At 46.2% G+C, this 21,233-nt stretch overlaps 2 protein-coding genes across 2 annotated transcripts; one reads left to right on the top strand and one right to left on the bottom strand.

Annotated features, from left to right (window-relative positions):
- Positions 1-1,836: 1,836 nt before the first annotated feature.
- Positions 1,837-5,564, bottom strand: LOC143976263 (N-acetyltransferase 8-like). Its single transcript, XM_077478672.1, has 2 exons — positions 5,461-5,564; positions 1,837-2,533 (listed from the first exon to the last, which is right to left on the bottom strand). The coding sequence occupies exon 2, from the start codon at positions 2,524-2,526 to the stop codon at positions 1,855-1,857; it is 672 nt and encodes a 223-aa protein (XP_077334798.1). The 5' UTR covers positions 2,527-2,533; positions 5,461-5,564; the 3' UTR covers positions 1,837-1,854.
- Positions 5,565-15,645: 10,081 nt separating this feature from the next.
- On the top strand, positions 15,646-21,024 carry LOC143975835 (acyl-coenzyme A thioesterase THEM4-like). Its single transcript, XM_077478399.1, has 7 exons — positions 15,646-15,879; positions 16,584-16,690; positions 18,353-18,491; positions 18,581-18,734; positions 18,868-18,978; positions 19,189-19,313; positions 20,616-21,024. The coding sequence occupies exons 1-7, from the start codon at positions 15,858-15,860 to the stop codon at positions 20,660-20,662; spliced, it is 705 nt and encodes a 234-aa protein (XP_077334525.1). The 5' UTR covers positions 15,646-15,857; the 3' UTR covers positions 20,663-21,024.
- Positions 21,025-21,233: the final 209 nt, after the last annotated feature.

The raw sequence follows: 21,233 nt of genomic DNA, 5'->3' as shown, positions 1-21,233 counted from the left end.
GTAAATAGATACCCAACATGTCACACTTCAAAATTGCACGCGCTTGTGGAATGGCGCCAAACTTTGGTATTTAAAAATCCCCATAGGCGCTGCTTTAAATTTTTTTTACTTGTTACATGTTTTGGGTTACAGAGGAGGTCTAGAGCTAGAATTATTGCTCTCGCTCTAACGTTCACGGCGATACCTCACATGTGTGGTTTGACCACCGTTTTCATATGTCGGCGGGACTTACGTATGCGTTCGCTTCTGTGTACGAGCTCACGGGGACAGGGGCGCTTTACATTTTTATTTTTATTTTTTTATTGTTAATTTTATTTTTTAGTTTGACACTTAGGAATAAAAGTCATAATTTTTTATTTTTTTTATTGTTAATTTTATTTTTTATTTTTTAGTTTGACACTTAGGATTAAAAGTCATCATTTTTTTTTTTTTTTTTTAAGTGTCAAACTAAAAAATAAAAAATAAAATTAACAATAAAAAAAATAAAAAATTATGACTTTTAATCCTATTACAAGGAATTTAAACATCCCTTGTAATAGGAATATGGCACGATCGGACATATTTGCAGTGAGATATGGGGGGTCAATAAGACCCCACATCTCACCTCTAGGCTGGGAAGAATAAAATAAAAAAACGATCCTGGCTTCCTAGCCAAATCGGCGCCGTTAATTTGAACACAGAGGCCGGGCGTGACGTCATAACATTGCGCCTGGCCTCCGAACGATCATAGAGACTTCCGGGGGACGATCTGGTCCACCGGAAATCTCTATGATATCATCCGGGGGGGCGGCGGATCCTGTCACCGACTCACCAATGGAAGCGGTGAGTGGGTACAAGCACCGGAGGGCGGCGGGAGGAGGGGAACAGCCGCTATGATGGTTCTTATGGTGCAGGGAATCGCCGGCTGAAAACGCCGATATCTGAATGATGTCTGTGACCTCAGGCATCATTCAGATATAACCACCGAAAGCCGATGACGTCAATAGACGTAGTATGGGCACCAAGTGGTTAAGAATGGGAATATTTATTTTGGCTTGTTTTTGGTGGTGGGTCATGGTAATGGCAAGAAATGTACAGATAAAAATATTTTTTTTTTTTATATATACTTTTGTGGACCAGATATTCTTTGTTAAAAAAGCAAAAACTAGAGTTTTTGTTTTTTTTCTTGACTATTCAGCTTTCTTTACCACACCCAGGGCCGTCTTTAATATTGATTGGACCCTGGGCAAAAAATTTCTTGGGGCCCCCCCCCCCCATGCAATTTTGCACTCCACCTGCTCTGAGACATACAATAAATAGCAGCTGGACTTAAAAACAGTTTACTTTATCAGATCAGGCAGCTATTGAGTTTGGTTGCCAGCAGTTACAGCATATCATTACTGCTTACTGACTGGTTGCTAGAGGTTACAGCACATCATCTCCTCACTGCAGGGGAGCATGATATACATAGGAATGCCGCCTTTATTTACATATCAATTTTGCCAGCCGCATCTATTTACTTAGTAATAACTATTTACATATGAATGCCGGTTATTTACATGTAAACACAGGGTCTGCAGGTGAGTCATCTGTACACAACAATAGGGCAGAGCTGGGCAGCATTAGTAGCAGCACTTCACACAGATATTGGGACACGGCACAGGAATAAAACTTCAAGGGACAAGGGAATTTACACTGGGATAGTTGGCAAGTATGAGGCAGCTGCTTTGGGGCCCCACAACAATGACAGGGCCCAGGGCAGCTGCCCCTTTTGCCCTGCCTTAAAGACGGCCCTGACCACACCTTTCATTTATCAGCTAGGTTAAGCATTTTAATAAACTGATGCAGTGAAGACTCTTGATCAAGAAACATTTTTTATTTGCCATTGGGAATGTCATATCTAAAATATATCCATTGCAGCTTAACCAGTCTTTCTGTGAATCCGGTCATGTAGCTGGTGTGCGTACACCTAAATCCCACCGACCTGTACAAATGTGTGGCAGAGGTTTGTACCGTTGTGGTGGACAGGACCACTGCCTTACACCCTTTCTTACGCGCAAATTCAATGACTGTCCTGCACAAGACTTTAGCGATCCCTTTGCCCCGGTGGCTGCGGATCACAAACATTCTTTTGAGCTCTGTGTTTTTCTCTCCTCCGGGGAGAAACGAGGGAGTAGCAGCCACCATCCCCACACACTTCTCATCAGACTCCACCACCCAGAAATTGTACCCTTCCCGCTGGAGATAATATTTTGGGATGTCTTTCATGTCGTCGGCCAAAGTGTGGGCGACATAGCCGTAGAAGAACTTTCTTCCACACAGCCAAAGTACAACCAAGACAACAGCCACATCCAAGATGGCCAGAAGGATGGAGCCAATGGTGACCAGAGGGAGCAGGAATCCAAGAACCATGAGGAGCCAGTTGTGAGGTAGCCTCAAAGCTTGGTAAAAGGTAGTGGACGGGTGTTCTTGGCATCCTTCAATGAAGAGTTTTTTGACTGCTGGAAAATCGGAATGCTTGTACTGTCGTACAATAAGTGTTGCCATTGTGTCCCTGAAACAAAATAGATGCGCAATTCAATGCTAATGTTCAACATGTTTTAAATGTGTTGGTTGGGAATATCAGGAATAGGTAGGAAGGACGACTTAGTACTCATTGATTTTGCCACATACGTATATATATATATATATTTTTTACAGTACAAGTTAAAGCATTGCAAAGGGGAGTGCTGCCAAAGTACCTGAATGCCATACACCAGAGGTTTCCAAACTGCAGCCCGGGGTGCCAGATGTGGCCCTTTGCTTGCCTTATCTGGCCCTTGGGGCACTATTCTACCAACTGGCACCAATGTCCATCAAAGGGGCACTATTTTTTTCCATTCATACCAACAACAGGGCACTATTTTTCCTCCCATTGATACCAACAATGACACACTATTCCTCCCATTGATACCAACAATGGCACACTATTCCTCTCATTGATATAAACAATGGGGCACTATTCCTCTCATTGATATCAACAATGGTACACTATTCCTCTCATTGATATCAACAATGGCACACTATTCCTCCCATTGATACCAACAATGGGACACTATTCCTCTCATTGATATCAACAATGGCGCACTATTCCTCCCATTGATACCAACAATGGCACACTATTCCTCTCATTGATACCAACAATGGCACACTATTCCTCTCATTGATATCAACAATGGCGCACTATTCCTCTCATTGATATCAACAATGGGGCACTATTCCTCCCATTGATACCAACAATTGCACACTATTCCTCTCATTGATACCAACAATGGCACACTATTCCTCTCATTGATACCAACAATGGCGCACTATTCCTCTCATTGATACCAACAATGGGGCACTATTCCTCTCATTGATATCAACAATGGGGCACTATTCCTCCTATTAAAACCAACGATGGAGCGTGGTCATGGACATTTTCTACTCCCACTTGCCAGAGTCTGGCCCCCCTAATGCCTGAAGGACAGTAAACAGTAAAATCTGGAGACCCCTGTCATACACACTGCTTTTTCGGGAGCCAAAATACTGTTGAAGTGAAGTTTTTGCACGTTTGTGGTGAGAACTCCTACCACTGCACTGTACGTGACAAAAATTCAGACCACTCGATGCAAGCATTTGAAATGAATTGTCAAAGAATAGCACCTTTTTATGGCATAGCTTTAAACCAATCCAAAAAATAAACAATAAAATGGCCCCTGTGTCATATGGTGCATCAGTGCTTAAATTGTACCGAATAAGCCCTTGTGGTTCTCATCAGGAATAACATAGCATTAGGAAGCCAGGAGCTTATGTTCAAGCTGGAGCACACAATAGTGTGACTGGAAATTCCAATGTTTTCCAAGCTGAGGTTCACCAATAATGTCAGCTCAGCCCTGGAGCTCTGCAATGGTATAGTACATGAGCAAATTCTTGTGGACACCTGACCATCACATCTAAATGAGCTTGTTGAACAGCCCATTCCAAAATTATGGGTATTACAAGGAAGGAAGGTTGTTGTGTAAAAAACGTTTCCTGCCTCTCTGATGAGTCAGTTTTAGACTCAGAAGATACATTTCCAGAGCTAGTGTTGATATTTAGAATATTTGGCGATAACGAGGAAGATAGGGGATTCCCAGTTGGTTTTAAGTCACGCGTCCAAATGTAGACTATATTGTTGGCGTAGTCCTCTTGGACTTTCAGTTTTAGTGTACCAGTGTCATGGTTATGCAATAGAGTTTGTCTGCTTACCTGTTTCCATGTGTTCATCTCTAGAGACCAGCCGACCCTCACCTGACTGCTTTTGTAATCCATCCTCTGGCACGACTCCACCCTAGCTCCTATCAGAGAACTCTATATTAACCTGTGCACTGCAGGCCAACCCTGCTGATCAACCATTGTGTATTCCTTTGTGAGTTTAGCTTCCTGTTACCTGCCGTGTGCTCTTCTGTTGTTCCATTACCAACTTTGGCGTGTCCTTGACTATCCCTGTTTGCCTATGATCCTGACCTATTGGTGTGTCCCTGACTATTCCTGTCTGCTTGTGGCCCCGACCTTGGCTTTATCCCTCACTATCCCTATCCTCCTGTTGCCTACCGTGGGTGTGAGCTGGGGGACCCTGGGGGGTCGCGAGTTGGAGCCAGTTGCAGCCAAGTCCATCCTCACCACTAGAGGCTCTGGTGAACACCTGCTGGATCTTAGACTCCGCGCCCCAGGGAATCTTACGCTCTAACCTTGGTGGGATCTGTCTCCCGTCCGCAGCAGTCAGCCTTAGGGTCCACAACCTTGCGGTGCACTCCGGATCCCTACGGTGTGCGTCTGTTATCTTGCCTCAAGGTGTCCTGACAACCAGTGCCTAAATTATACTGAATAAGTCCTAAGACCTTGTACACACGGTCGGACATTCCGATGGACAATGTCCGATCGGACTGTGTTGTCGGATAATCCGACTGTGTGTGGGCTCCATCGGACGGTTTCCGTCGGAGTATCCGACGGATCAAGTTTTCCAGCTGGGCTATAAAATTTTCCGACAACATGATCCGATCGGACTTTGTCCGAACATGTGTAGAGAATTTCCGATCGGACAAAGTGCCACACATGCTCAGATCAAATTCCTAGACCTATTGGCTACTAGCCTGAACGTAGTCCCGTCCTAACGAAATAACGTCATCACGTTAAGTACGATCGGATTTTCTGACAGCTTTGTCCGACTGTGTATATGCAACAGTTTCGGACAAAATCCGACGGATTTGGTTGTCGGAATGACCGACCGTGTGTACAAGGGCTCAGGGTTTTTGCTCTGTGTTCCAGCAATAATATCTTTGGGAAGCTACCGTAGAAGCTTACCTTCAAGCTAGAGCACAAAACATTGTGATTAAAAACCCCAAATACTTAATCTTTAGATAAAACTTGTAAAAAAAAAAAAAAAAAATTCTCTTTTGTTTAAGTGCCAAAAATGTTTACCTGATCCGGTCCTTTTGGGATCTTCTTGTGAGTTGAAATTTAAATTGAGGCTTTCAGAAAGGTGACAGAAGTCCTACACGGGGTGGACAGCAGTCCCAGGGACTAGACCTGGTCTGTCCTATTTTCTTCTGACATACTGTAATCGTTCAACCCCTCTGAATTATTTACCATCCTGATAAGTTTGCCAGGATTTGGTTTCTCAGTTAATAATTAACTAATAAATCTGATCCGGTTGAAGAGCTAGACATAAGCTTACAATAACCCAATGCTGTGTGCTTTGGGTTATTGTCATGTTGGAAGGTAAACTAATGCTGGGTACACACGATCAAATTGTCCGGTGTACTTAGTCCGGCAAACAATCCGGCGGATAGTCCGGCGGACTTTCTACCGAACGGACTTGGCCACATACGGACACGCAGAAAGTCCAGCGTTTGCTAGCGCGATGACGTACAGCACGTACGACGGGACTAGAAAAAGGAAGTTCAATAGCCAGTAGCCAATAGCTTCCTTTTCGTACTTGCTTCTGAGCATGCCTCATTCTTAGTCTGCCTCACTAGCATACTGACGAATGTATTGTCCGCTGAAACCCAAGTTATGCTGAGAAAGTCCGCTGAAGCCCACACACGATCGAATTGTCCGCTGAAATGCGTTTTGGCGGACTAAGTACGCCGGACAATTTGATTGTGTGTACGCGGCATAAGGGAGCTATATAGGAGGTGGAATTCTTATAGGTAGAGCTCCAAAGGGATAAAGCTAAAGGGAAAGTAATACCAGGAGTATGCTATAGGCCCCCTAACCTGAGGGAGGAGGGGGTGGCGGACCTCCTATCACAATTTGGATTAGCAGCAAGGATATAATTAACAATTATCATAATGGGGGATTTTAATTATCCAGACATAGACTGGGCAGAGGGAACCACGCATTTGTCTAAGGCTCGGCAGTTCCTAAATGTCTTCTAGGACAATTTCATGGGTCAGATGGTAGATGCACCAATTAGAAATAAAGCGTTACTAGATCTACTGATTACCAACATTACAGACCTGATCACAGATGTGGAAATACGGGGCGATTAAGGAAACAGCGATCACAGGTCAATTGGCTTCAGTATAAATCACACAATTAGGAAACATAAGGGAAATACAAAGACATTGAATTTCAAAAGAACCAACTTCTCTAAACTACAAACCTTGCTAGAAGATATAAATTGGGATAACATTTAAGGCTGGGTTCACACCGCTGCGGGTGGGAGACCCGGATGTGATTCGCACCGCACTGCAGTGCAAATCACATCCGATCTCTGTGCGATGCGAGTTCAGCCATACAGATAGTATGGCTGAATTCGCATCGCACCCGCCGCAAACTCGCACAGGACCCTTTTTTTGGTCCGCAGCAGAATCGGATCGCATGGGTGTTCACACCATGCAATCCGATTCCTGTCCGAGTTTGCAGATCGCACTGCGATATGCGGATTGATCTGGGGGTGTCATTAAGATTTCATTGACACTCCCAGCAGTCCGCATAGGGCAGTGTGAACTTCCGGCGGGAGGCATGCGATGCGGGAAAACGCCGCGGATTTGCGGTGTTCCCGCATGGCTCCGGTGTGAACCTAGCCTTAGGAACAAAGAACACGGAGGAGAGATGGGTTTGCTTTAAGAGCGAGTATTTTAACCACTTAAGGTCCAGGCCTCTTTTTCAGACTCGGTGTTTACATGTTTAAAACAGTTTTTTTTGCTAGAAAATTACTTAGAACCCCCAAACATTTTATATAGTTTCTTTTCTAACACACTAGAGAATAAAATGGAGGTCGTTGCAATACTTTTTTTCACACCATATTTGCGCAGCGGTCTTACAGGCGCACTTTTTTGGGAAAAAATTCTCTTTTTTGAATAAAAAAAATAAGAAAACAGTAAAATTATATTGTGAAAGATAATGTTGCACCGAGTAAATTGATATGAAACATGTCACGCTTCAAAATTGTGGAATGGCGTCAAACTTTTAGCCTCAAAAATCTCCATAACCGACATTTAAAAAAATCTACAGGTTGCATTTTTTGCATTACAGAGGAGGTCTAGGGCTAAAATTATTGCTCTCACTCTACCGATCGCGGCGATACCTCACGTGTGTGGTTTGACCGCCGTTTTCATATGCGGACGCTACTCACGTATGCGCTCGCTTCTGCGCGCGAGCTCGTCGGGACGGGGTGTTTTTAAAAACTTTTTTTTTTATTTTTTATTGATTTTATTTATTTTTACACTGTTTAAAAAAAAAAAAATGGATCACTTTTATTCCTATTACAAGGAATGTAAACATCCCTTGTAATAGAAAAAAGCATGACAGGTCCTCTTAAATATGAGATCTGGGGGTCAAAAAAATCCTCAGATCTCATATTTGGACTTAAATGCAAAAAAAAAAAGTCATTTGAAAAAATGACATTAAAAAAATATACCTTTAAGAAGGATTGGCGGAAGTGACGTTTTGACATCCCTTCTGCCCTCCTATGGTATAGAGACGAGTGGGGGCCATCTTAGCCTCACTCCTCTCTATACTCAGCCAGGAAGAGGACCGATCGCCTCCGGTGCTACCGACGGCTCCGGTAAGCGGCGGAAGGCGCGGGAGGGGAGGTGGCACCTCTCCCGCCGCCGATAGCGGTGATCTCGCGGTGAACCCGCCGCGGAGACCACCTTATCGTACAGATGACCAGCACCTGAAGAGATGGATATCTCGGTTGTGGCAGCAGCTGCTGCCGTTACCGAGATATCCCTCTTTAAAAATAGGATGTACATTGGTGTGCGCTGGTCGTTAAGTGGTTAAATAAGGGCATTAGCCAATGCATCCCATTGGCTAATAAATTTAAAAGAGTGAACAAAAGTCCTGGATGGCTTAACGCCAATGAAAAAATGCATATAAAAGCAAAAGAGAAGACCTTCAAAAAATACAAGGTTGAGGGATCATCATCAGCATTCAAACTTTATAAAGAATGCAACAAGAAATGTAAAGGTGCAATTAGGGTGGCTAAGATAGAACATGAAAGACACATAGTGAAGGAGAGCAAAAGAATCCCAATAAACTCTAAGTATATAAACTGTAAAAAAGGGACAGACAGTATTGGCCCCATAAAGAATGAGAAAGGACATCTGGTTACAAAGGATGAAGAGATGGCAAAGGTATTGAATTGATTCTTCTCCTCAGTCTTTGAGAGGGTATCAGGGGCTTCAGTAGCCAAAACTGCAGTGTTTATCCTCGTGACACATCACAGGAAGCACCTCCATGGTTAACAGAGGGCAGAATTAGACTTGGGAAACTTAACATTAATCACCGGAAAGGATAGCTTGCACCCAAGGGTACTTGGGGAACTCAGTCAAGTAATTGCCAGACCATTGTTCCTAATTTTTACTGACCGTCTACTGACTGGAATGGCACCATCGGAATGGAGAAAAGCCAAAGTAGCACCAATATTTAAAAAGGGAACAAAATGCATCACTGGGAATTACAGACCAGTTAGCCTAACATCAATAGTATGCAAGCTCTTGGAGGGGACGATAAGGAACTATGTGCAAGATTTTAGTAATGAAAACAGTATCGTTAGCGGTAATCAGCATGGATTCATGAAGAATCGTTCTTGCCAAACTAATCTATTAACCTTCTATGAGGAGGTGAGTTGCCATCTAGATAAAGGAAGGCCCGTAGACGTGGTGTATCTGGATAAAGGAAGGCCCGTAGACGTGGTGTATATAGATAAAGGAAGGCCTGTAGATGTGGTGTATCTGGATAAAGGAAGGCCCGTAGATGTGGTGTATCTGGATAAAAGGAAGGCCCGTAGATGTGGTGTATCTGGATAAAGGAAGGCCCGTAGACGTGGTGTATCTAGATAAAGGAAGGCCCGTAGACGTGGTGTATATAGATAAAGGAAGGCCCGTAGATGTGGTGTATCTAGATAAAGGAAGGCCCGTAGACGTGGTGTATCTAGATAAAGGAAGGCCCCTAGACATGGTGTATCTAGATAAAGGAAGGCCCGTAGACGTGGTGTATCTAGATAAAGGAAGGCCCGTAGACGTGGTGTATCTAGATAAAGGAAGGCCCGTAGACGTGGTGTATCTAGATAAAGGAAGGCCCGTAGACATGGTGTATCTGGATTTTGCAAAAGCATTTGACATAGTTCCCTATAAATGTTTATTGTACAAAGTAAGGTCCGTTGGCATGGACCATAGGGTGAGTACATGGATTGAAAACTGGCTACAAGGGCAAGTTCAGAGGGTGTTGATAAATGGGGAGTACTCGGAATGGTCGGTGGTGGGTAGTGGGGTCCCCCAGGGTTCTGTACTGGGACCTTATTTAATTTGTTCATAAATGACCTGGAGGATGGGGATGGGGTAAACAGTTCAATCTCTGTATTTGCGGACGATACTAAGCTAAAATAACTTCTCCACAGAATGTGGAAACCTTGTAAGAAGATCTGAACAAATGAATGGGGTGGGCAACTACATGGCAAATGAGGTTTAATGTAGAAAAATGTAAAATAATGCATTTGGGTGGCAAAAATCTGAATGCAATCTATAGACTGGGGGGAGAACCTCGGGGGGAATCTAGGATGGAGAAGGACCTGGGGGTCCTAGTAGATGATGGGCTCAGCAATGCCAAGCTGCTGCTAAGAAAACAGAATATTGGCATTAAAAAGGGATCAACTCCAGAAATAAAACAATAATTCTCCCGCTCTACAAGACTCCTCTGGTCCGGCCGCACCTGGAGTATACTGTCCAGTTCTGGGCACCAGTCCTCAGGAAGGATGTACTGGAAATGGAGCGACTACAAAGAAGGACAACAAAGCTAATAAAGGGTCTGGAGGATATTAGTTATGAGGAAAGGTTGTGAGCTCTGAACTTATTCTCTCTGGAGAAGAGACACTTGAGAGGGGATATGATTTCAATATACAAATACTGTACTGGTGACCCCACAATATACAAATACCGTACTGGTGACCCCACAATAGGGATAAAACTTTTTTGTGGAAGGGAGTTTAACAAAACTCGTGGCCACTTATTAAAATTTCAAGAGAAGAGGTTTAACCTTAAACTGTGTAGAGGGTTCTTTACTGTAAGAGCAGCAAGGATATGGAATTCCCTTTCACAGGAGGTGGTCTTAGAGGCTGGGGGGCATTGATAGTTTTAAAAAAACTATTAGATAAGCACCTGAACGACCGCAACATACAGGGATATACAATGTAATACTGACATATAATCACAGACATAGGTTGGACTTCTGTCTTTTTTCAACCTCACCTACTATCGAATTATGTAAACCTTCTCCCCATTGACAACTTTCTGTCAGAAGGCAGCAGATTTTCCTCAAGAATTTGAGGGTATTTTGCCCTATTCATTTTTCCTTCTATCCTGACAAGTGCTCCAGTCTCTGCTGCAGAGAAACCCTGCCCATAACAAGATATTTCCACCCCTCATAACAGGATATTACCACCTTCACGCTTTACTGTAGGACTGGTGTTATTTGGATGGTAAGCTGTGTTGTGTTATTTGGATGGTGAGCTGTGTTGGATTTCCACCAGACATATGGTTTGGTGTTGAGGCCAAATAATAATAATAACATTTTTGTCTCATATGACCAGAACACCTTTTTCCATGTCGCCTTAGAATCATCAAGGTGCATTTTGGCAAATCTCAGTGGTGACTGCATGTGGCCTTTCTTGAGGAGTGGCTTCTTTCTTGCAACACTCCCATACAAGCCACGTTTGTGGAGAATTTGTGACATTGTTGTCACATGCACGCAATGACCACTCTTTGTCATCAATTCCTGCAACTGCTTCCGAGTTGCTGTAGACCTCTTGGTAGCCTCTCTGACCAGATTCCTCCTGGCTCTTTCATCCAGTTTGGAGTGACACCCTGATCCAGGGAGGGCCTCTGTTGTACCAAATACCTTCCACTTCTTAATAAAAGACTTCACTGTGCTTCTAGGCATTGATGAAGCTTTTGAAATGTTTTTGTATCCATATCCCGACTGCTCGCAACTTTATCCTAGAGATGCTGGGGACAGTGCCTTGCCACCCATAGTTGATTGGTTGCTTCAGTTGCACTACCCTGGACTGAAATGCTCCAGGAATGCTAATTTCATGAGCTAATCAAAATGACCACAGTTGAAAGTCAAATGGCTTTGTGTGCCATTGAGAAGGTGATGAACTACACTTGATTGAGTTTACGCAATCAAGTTATTTTTAGTATGGGGATGATCCTTTTTCCAACTCAGTGATTCTGTTTTTACTTTTTTTTCTGATATGTTGGTGTTATATCTTTCACTTGGATGTTATAAGTTGCACTGACTAAATACAGCTGGATAAAACAAAAACGGTGTTGGTCTTCATTCCAGGCTGCAAAGCAACAAAATGTGATTATTTTAAAGGGGGGGGGCGAGTCTTTTCTATACCCTGCTGTATTAGGCTAAATTCACACATACATGTAGTAAAATGCAGGTAACATGGATGCACAAGGGTGCCACCTCCAGAGGCAGGGAGCGAGCTTACCCTAGGGCTGAGTCCATGACTATGTAGCGCCCTCTACTTTTAGGTAGGTGCTTAGTGATGTTTTCTTGATAGTATAGGATATAGAGAGAGGCAAATTTAACCAGGAACGTGTCCTTTTGCTAGGCCTGGTTGTGGATTCAGGGTTGGGAGTGTCAGAATAGTAAGGGGTGTGGCCGTCTACACTTGGGCTCAAGGATACCTTCTCTGCTTAACAGTGGATTGTGCTGGAAAGAGAGGATGGGCTGAGACCTGAGAGGCAGGAAACCCATGTGAGAGGATTGACCAATGGTTAATTCATTTAGCCAAGGGGTGGTCTCTCATAAAAGGGGGGGGGGGGGGGGTTACATGCTCTGGGGAGGTTCGAGGCTAGAGGCCCAGGAGTTCAGAGATCCCGGAGCCGGATAGCCGGAGGCGATTCCAGGGAGGCCAAAAGTCTGGCTCCTGGAGGAGACGTCAGCATGTAGCGCTGGAGGAATACCGGACGTCCCATGCCGGGATGTGCCAGACAGCGTGGGAGGAGGAGGAGGAGGAGGAAGAAGACTGGATAATCGACTTTCTGCGAGTAGAACATGGACTGTTGATTGGGAGAGTGCAACTGGAGTGCAAACCCAGTAGAGCTACTCAGGAACTTCATAGTGTGTATCCAAGGACCACAGTATCAAGCACTTTCCAGGACTGGGGGAAGTTTAACAACACAAGTCATGGAAATAGGCAGTGTGGCCTTTGTCTTTGAGTTCAACACCCACAGCATTATTCAGAGTAATGCTTACCACACTGGGAGTGCTGCGTTAGAGAGAGAGAGAGAGATGGAACCAGGAAAGGATCGCTATAAGGGATTTAATTAACCAAGCCACGGCTCCAGATTAATACCCTTTAACCTAAACATGGGGTCGGATGGGGCATCTCATATACCCTACCGAATAGCCCATCGATTTATACCCAGAATAAAGAATTATAAAATCCGGAATATTGACTGTTTGGTGTCATGTAATTGCATGGGGGGATCGGAAGTGGAACAGTCTGGCAAAAGGTAATGAGCAAACTCAGCAGCGCCCATGAGGGTACCGCTACAACTATAATGGGGAGTTTTGAACACACATTGGACGCCAAAATCTGTTCATTTAAATGAGTCTGGTTCACATATGTGCATTGCATCCACATTCTGCATTGCCCAAAAGCATGTGCGCTTTCTAGGCATTGCGGTGCGAATTGCATGCACATAATCTTCAATGCGAACACATCTGATTCGCAGATGCGTTCTGTTCTGAACACAAATTCTCTCCCCCTCTTCACTACACCTCCCCCCCTCTCCCAGGTCAGCTGATCCGCAGGTACAACGGAGAGGAACCGCTGAACAGTTGCTTTTTATCTTCGCAGGGAAACCGGAGCTGAAATTTGCACCGGACTAGTGTGAACCCAGCCTTAATGTAGAACGTGGAGACTGTAAAGGAAATTTGTAAGTTCTGTATAGAATTGTATTCTATTTTGTATGTATTGTACACTGTCCTCACTGTGCACATGGCACTAATAGTTTTCAGTACATGTTTGCATTCTTTTGAGTCCTGATTAGAATTAGCCTGCCTATGTTACGCCCCTTGTTACCATAAAAGTACAACTGTAATATTAATGTGATACCTACGTAATCATGTGTATACAAACCTGCAAATACGTCATAATAAAGCAGAACAGTTATTTGGAAAGACGCAGAGTGTATCTTGTGTCTGTTCCCTACTGCAGTAGTTATCATTAATTTGGAACCATTAATTAATATGAGGATAGGTGTTGCCTATCTATAAATTTCCATGTCAGAGACCCCCAATCCTCTCTCATGCTAATCCCTTCCGCTACCCGCAGCAGATCACTTACAGGCTCCTTGCATACAGAAAAAGCACAGCTTTACAGTACCAGGACTTTTAAGCCAACCCAGTGATACTGTAAACCCGTTCCTACATTCAGGTGCATTCTCCAAACGAGTCACCAGGCCCTTCTGAGAGACCAGCCTTCAACCTGGCTCTCTCCAGCAAGGGTCCTCCCCTGGGTCTTCAAAATTTGGCTTAGCTTCTACCACGCCGGGCAAGACAGCCTAAGGACCATCTCTGGAGTAGTAGGCCCCAGACAGGCTTCTGGGCCTACATGCAGAGCTCCCTTCAGCAGCACCTCCTCAGGCCGAGGGCCTGACGCAAGAGAGAGAGATCACATGGCCCAGTCCAAATATTTATACTCTCCTAGAATGCACCAGTGGCCATAAACCTCCTACTGGTCTGGCTCTAAGAAATATACATTTTCATAACTCAACTTAGTTGTACTCTCAATCTCATACTATGGCCTGTGGTGCCAGTGACACTTACTGGTAAGAAATGCACCACCTAATTGAGCTTAGGGAACGACCAGATAAACTGTACAATCAGTCCGAGCTGCCTATAAAATAAATTTACATTTTATAAGCCAAGTTTAGGACCAGGGGAGCTGGTCCTAAAATCCTTTGTAGTCCTAAAACAAAAAAAAAAAGAGGCCTTTTGGGGTTCTATTTGCTGCAGGCAGAGAGGCGTCACTAGCTGTCACTAATGGGTGCACTTATGAGAAATGTTGTTATGCTAGTTATATCCAATATCGAAACAGGGCCCTCTACTGGTTTCTGTGGGGAAATTCTTCCTTATATAGATGGTTATCAGCCATAGAGTGTAAAATACATGGCTCTCAACCTGAAAGGAAATCACTTTCCATTCATGGCCCAGGGACAAAGCTCGTTGAAGGATATGTGCAGATGAATTAATGTTTCACTCACCTGTCGCTGTGCCCATTTATTAGTCTAGGAATAGAAGCACACTTCCTGTCCACATGGCAATAAGCACAATGTCCTCATGTTACCTCTCCCCCTGTCCATATCTAGATGTCCTCATTTTACCTCTCTCAGTCTCACTGGACATAAAATAGGATAAAAGTTACCTGTAAACTCAATGCCCTCCTATTTATACTCACTGTTTTTGTTTCATTGCAGGAAAGGTCTTAAAGCCCAACTCTGGGTAGGAAAAAAAATGTATCCCTTGCCCTCTCTGCAAGGTTTATTTGTTCATTATGTGCGGGGGAGAGGAGAAACTTCTTTACTTACCTGATCCACCACTCCCCAGCAGATGGTGCTCCCCTACAATCTGGCGGTGGACTGTCCCTCAGCACCCTCATGTCCAGGGTAGGGCTATGGTCCCTCCTATTTGTGTTGATGATGTAAGGACCATAGAACACTAGAGTGCAGTCTAGTTCCAGGGAGGAGCAAAGGATCCAGTAGGTAAATCTCCTTTTATTGTTCCTCCAGAGCAGTGATGGTGAACCTCGGCACCCCAGATGTTTTGGAACTACATTTCCCAGGATACTCATGCATTCTGCATTGTAGTTGAGCATCATGGGAAATGTAGTTCCAAAACATCTGCGGTGCCAAAGTTTGCAATCACTGCTCTAGAGCGAAACAAGTAATTAACCCTTGCAGTGCAACACAGTGCCACTGCAAGAGATAATTTCTTATGGGAGTTGGGCTTTAGGCCGGTGTTGTAAAATTTCATGCGACCCGTGATTTTCGCTCACCCCGTCACTTCCGGTGAGGCTACGTCATTCGCACAGCTGACGGCGGGCCTTTACTGCGCATGTGTCAATCCCCTGCCCTTAACAGCGCATGCGCTGTAGATTTATTCTCACGGTGGAGAAAAATTATAGCCTCGAGTGGGCGGAGACTTGCGGGTGGGCGGGCGGAGCTGAACAGATGCTCAGGACGTCAGCAGCAGCCCCGCCCACCCTAATAACATGCCTCTGAATATTAAGTGGTGGTGAAAAATCATACTCAAGTGGGCGGAGATTTTCTCCAGGCGGAGGCTTCAGGAAAATGTCTCCGGAATCAGGGACAGGTGTGAATAGAGACGAGTCCTGGAAGATGCTGATAAAAGGGACATTGGTGGAATGGAAGGGGTTTGGAGAGGAGGTGGGCAGAGGAGCTGTTTTGGTCTAAAGCAGCAAAAGAATCACAACTCCCAGCAGGTGAGGGGGGGCTGAGTTCTGGAGCTTGTGGGCTTTGCTGGGACTTTGTAGTTCAGTTCTAGGTGGAGGAAGGATACACAGAGCATGCTGGGATATGTAGTGCTCCGGTGTGGGGGAGGGGACATGCTGGGATATGTAGTGCTCCGGTGTGGGGGGACGGGACATGCTGCGATATGTAGTGCTCTGGTGTGGGGGAGGGGGACATGCTGGGATATGTAGTGCTCTGGTGTGGGGGAGGGGACATGCTGGGATATGTAGTGCTCCGGTGTGGGGGAGGGGACATGCTGGGATATGTAGTGCTCCGGTGTGGGGGGACGGGACATGCTGCGATATGTAGTGCTCTGGTGTGGGGGAGGGGACATGCTGGGATATGTAGTGCTCTGGTGTGGGGGAGGGGACATGCTGGGATAGGTAGTGCTCTGGTGTGTGTGTGTGTGTGTGTGTGTGTGTGTGTGTGTGTGTGTGGGGGGGGGGGGGGACATGCTGGGATATGTAGTACTCCTCCAGTGTGGGGGATAATGTATAGATTGATGTCGGTGTCCCCGTCTCATCTCCTTCCTGTCTCCTCTCTCAGGCACCATGCTGTACGAAATCTCCAGGATCATCCAGGGCGGCGCTGCCGTCTGCCGCCACGCCTCCACCGCCGCCGCCGCCAGGGTAGAGCATGAACACCTATTCCCTGTGAGTACTGATTGGTTGGGGGAGGGGTTAACCGCCTGGAGTGTCCCCAGTGGGGGAGGGGCATGCCACCTAATGTGCGCGCTCTGCTGCCGGACGGAGCCCCATAGACACTATGCCTCTCTGGATATAAATTTGGATACATTTGTAGCCATTCGGATGTATCTGAATCTCGGAGATGAAATGGTAACACATTTTTGTTGAAATTTAATTTACGTTCATCGTTTTCTCACCCATTCCAAATTATTTATGTACGACTTGGATTCGGATCGTTTGGGGGGAGGGGGAGAAACAAAAAGGTCAACCGATTCGAATCCTGTGTCAAGAAATAGCTGGTTGCTAAAGGGGGGGGGTGGCCGCCGCCGCCTCCTTAACAACCAATGAGTCATCAGCTGTCAGCGGGCTTCCCTACTGGCTGAAATGTAAAACACCCCACCCCCTTTGTGACATCAACAGCCCAGCGTTACCTGGTTGGTGATGTCACAGGGGCGGGGCCACCCCTTAGCCATGTAAGAACCGTCGGACATTCAACAGCGTGGAGCGTTCGAAAGGGGTTTTTATTTATTTTTAAATTTTTTGGGGTGGAAAGGGTAGGGGTACTACGTACCTCATACTCATTCACATAGTTGGAGGTAGTGTGGGATCTGGGGGGGACTCCTTTGTTTTTTTGCCAATACCCCCCCCCCCCCCTTTCCTTGCCTGCCCCCCGGTCTGCATCGGATAAGGGCCTGGGGGGGACTTTTTATTTACTATTTTTGATCTATGTACACCATACTCATTCACATAGGTGGGTAGGGCGGGATCTGGGGTCCCCCCCCCACAACCACCAGCCAGGGTTGTTGGAAAGAGGCCCTTGTCCCCATCAGCATGGTGCTTAGGGCAGGGCCCTGGTATGGTGACCTGGTATGGTTTGGGGTGGGGGGGCACTTGCTCATACACCCCCCCTTCCCCCTTTCCTGGGTTGCATGCTTGGATAAAGGTCCGGACCCCTATGCTTTTTTTTTTTTTTTTTTTATTCCTCTTCCCCATCGGGGGGGGGGGGGGGGCTGGTGCCCATGCAGGGTTGGTTGTTGGGGGGGGGGGTTTGTTTTTTTTTCCAGGATTTTCTATTGCCAGCACTCATTTGTTTTTACGTTTCAGCTGTCAGTGGGGAATCCCGCTGACAGCCAACGAGTCGTCGGTTGCTAAGGACGTGGCGGACGGCGCCCCCAGCCCGATCCTTAGCAACCAGCTATTTCTTCACACAGAATTTGAATCATTGATCGTGTGGTGTTTGTGTTTTGTTTTGGGTTTTGTTTTGTATTGTTTTTTGTTTTTTTTATTTTTTGTTTTTTACGAGTTCAAATTGTTTTTCAAAAAATTGTGGAATCCGTCAGAAAATGAATAAACAAAATTAAAATTTTTAACTAAAATTCTGAAACCAAAATTTGGTAACGTAAGAAATTTGAATGTTCTGCACACACCTCTAGTGCCGCTCACACCCTGACCGCGGGACGGTGATCGCTGTCAGTGGGAGGTGATCCCAAACATCTGCTTCCTATAGGCTGAATATCCACCAAAGACTCCACCCAGAATGTCTTCTTTTTAACCCTCCCAATCATAGAAAAGCCAAAGCGAAGGGCACAGGTCTGACATCTGTTTATTTATTTATTTTTAAATCTGCAGGCCGCCCTCCAACCGCGGGACTACGCCGTGCCCAACCCCACCTGGAACCCCGAAACCAAGAGGCTGTACGAGGAGCTGAGCCGAGACCCGAGCTGGAGGAGACTTCCCTCCTACGAGGAGTTCGCTGGCAGCAGATCGAGTACAAGAATAAGAATAGTGTTTGGCTGTGGTGGGGGATGACATTAGAGTGTAAGCTCCTCTGGTGACCTCTGACCTCCTCCTGTACAGGTATGAGCCTGGAGGCCGACGGGGAAACTCGTTTCTTCACCAGGAACCTGGATCAGGAAGGAATCGGCTTCGAGTATTGTATGTTCTATAACGAGGCGGAGAAGAGGACAGTCTGCATATTCCAGCCCGGGCCCTATCTGGGGGGCCTCGCAGGGTGAGCGTTATTTTCTTTTTTTTTTTTTTCTTTTTTTTTTCTTCGCAGAGCCTACCCTAACCAGAATCCTTTGGTTCCTCGGGCTCTCCTTGTTCTCCTTCCACCTCTCGCGTCCCCTCTTGCCTTCTTCTAGGTACACACACGGGGGCTGCATCGCCACCATCGTAGACTCCACCGTGGGGGCGGGAATTGTAAACGGCATCGGACCGGCTATGACCGCCAACCTGAACCTCGACTATCGGAGGTAAGCGCCCAGGGGGGAGAAGAGGACCTACCTGACACTACATGGTTGTCAGGAGATTGTACAATCGATGGCCGGCGGTGATGATGTGGTAGTGACAGGGGAAGAATAATATTGGGGAGACTCTCGCGGGGGGGGGGGGGGGTAGGAGTTGTTGATGTTCTGAAGCTGTGATAGCAGAGAGGTGTAATGAGGTTCTCTTTGTGTCTGTAGTCCGATTCCTCTGGGATCCACAGTCCTCATAGACAGCCGAGTGGAGAAGGTCGACGGTCAGAAAGTCTACACCAGATGCCAGGTCCGCAGTCATGACAGCGCTGTGCTTCACAGCGAGGCCACCGGTGAGGACTACTGCTGGGAAATCTTCATTCTGTAACTCCATTCCTTCCTCTCTTGTCTCTCCTGTCACTCATCTGTGGTTTCTGATCTGTCGCTCCTGTCATTGCTCTTCTGTCCCTCCTCCTCTGCCATTCCTGTTTCTTGTCTGCTGTTCCTGACTCTGCTCCTTTGTTGCTCCTCTGCCGGTGCTGGCGTTGCTCCGCTGCCATTCCTGTTTCTTGTCTGCTGTTCCTGTTGCTGCCCCTCTGCCATTCCTGACATTGCTCCTCTGTCCCTTCTTGTTGCTGCTCCTCTCTCCTTCTTGTCTGCCGTTCCTCTGTTGCTGCTCCTCCTCTGTCTCTCCTGTCATTGCTCCCGACGTTGCTCCTCTGCTGTTCCTCTTCATTGTCTGCTGTTCCTGACGTTGCTTCTCTGCCGTTTCTGTTATTGCTCCTCTCTTCCTCTGTCATTCCTGGTGTTGCTCCTCTGTTGTTGCTCCTCTGTCCCTGCTGTTGCTGCTCCTCTCTCCCTCCTTCTCTGCCGTTCCTAGCATTGCTCCTCTGCCATTCCTCTTGTTTCTTGTCTGTTGTTCCTGTCGCTGCTCGTCTGCCGTTCCGGTCGTTGCCAATCCTGTCATTGCTCCTCTGCCATTCCTTTTTGTTTGTTTCTTGTCTGCTGGTCCTGACACTGCTCCTTTGTTGCTCCTCTGCTGTTCCTGTTGCTGCTCCTCTGCCATTCCTGACATTGCTCCTCTGTCCCTCCTTGTTGCTGCTCCTCTCCTTCTTCTCTGCCGTTCCTCTGTTGCTGCTCCGCCTCTGTCTCTCCTGTCATTGCTCCCGACGTTGCTCCTCTGCTGTTCCTCTTCATTGTCTGCTGTTCCTGACGTTGCTTCTCTGCCGTTTCTGTCATTGCTCCTCTCTCTCCCTCCTCTGCCATTCCTGGTGCTGCTCCTCTCTCCCTCTTTCCCGTTCCTGGCTTTGCTCCTCTGCCATTCCTCTTGTTTCTTGTCTGCTGTTCCTGTCGCTGCTCCTCTGCCGTTCCTGTTGCTGCTCCTCTTTCCTTCTCTGCCATTCCTAGCGTTGCTCCTCTGCCACTCCTGTTTGTCTGCTGTTCCTGTCACTGCTCCTCTCTCCCTCCTCTGCCATCCCTGTTGTCTGCTGATCCTGTTGCTGCTCCTCTCTCCCTCCTTCTCTGCCATTCCGGTTTCTTGTCTGCTGTTTCTGTTGCTGCTCCTCTCTCATTCCTCCTCCTCCTCCCTCCTCTGCCTTTTCTGTTGCTCTTGTTGTTGTTCTGACAATTTACACTTTTTTTTTTCTCTCCTCCAGCTTTGTACGTTATGTTGAAGTCAGGAGAATCTGAAGCCCGACTATAATTTGCACATCTCAGACCTCAGGAAATGTTACAGATTCTGTTGGTTGGCAGCTGCACTTTGTACTGTAATGTATCCTGTCTGTCACTAGAGGGCAGCAGATCCCGTACCATAGAAACCCTCCTGGGAGAACTTTTTTATAATGTACTCACCGCTCTCTTGGATTGATCTTTTGTAGCGGTCCCTTTTTTCTAGGTGCAATGACCTCAAACCCGCCCCCACCATGTACCCGTTTTTGTACAGCCCTGTTCTTTGACTCCTCCCAACCAAATGTAATTAATAATCGTTCATAATTATTGTATGTGACGTTTATTTAAACTGAATAAATACAGAAAATATTTTCACAGCATTTCAAGTGTTGCAAATACCTTCATTGTATCTTCTTCATCCTGGGGACCGTTCCTCCTCTCGCTTCATCCTCGGGACCGTTCCTCCTCTCGCTTCATCCTGGGGACCGTTCCTCCTCTCCTCATCCTGGGGAACATAACTCCTTTTGCCTCTTCGAGGGAACCATTCATCCTCTCTCCTCATGCTGGGAACCATTCCTCCTCTCTTCTCACCCTGAGGACCATTC

The sequence above is a fragment of the Lithobates pipiens genome, unplaced genomic scaffold (genome assembly GCF_037356315.1).
Source record: "Lithobates pipiens isolate NorthernLeopardFrog02 unplaced genomic scaffold, aLitPip1_a1.2 Scaffold_13, whole genome shotgun sequence".
NCBI lineage: Eukaryota > Metazoa > Chordata > Amphibia > Anura > Ranidae > Lithobates > Lithobates pipiens.
Note: the sequence above shows the minus strand (reverse complement) of the source record. Positions and strands in the feature narration are given on the sequence as shown.

Coding starts and splice junctions, on each gene's coding strand:
- LOC143976263 (XM_077478672.1), bottom strand. CDS start 2,526: ATGGCAACACTTATTGTACGACAGTACAAGCATTCCGATTTTCCAGCA.
- LOC143975835 (XM_077478399.1), top strand. CDS start 15,858: ATGTCTCCGGAATCAGGGACAG. Junction 15,880..16,583: donor GTCTCCGGAATCAGGGACAG/GTGTGAATAGAG, acceptor CTCCTCTCTCAG/GCACCATGCTGTACGAAATC. Junction 19,314..20,615: donor GCTTCACAGCGAGGCCACCG/GTGAGGACTACT, acceptor TCTCTCCTCCAG/CTTTGTACGTTATGTTGAAG.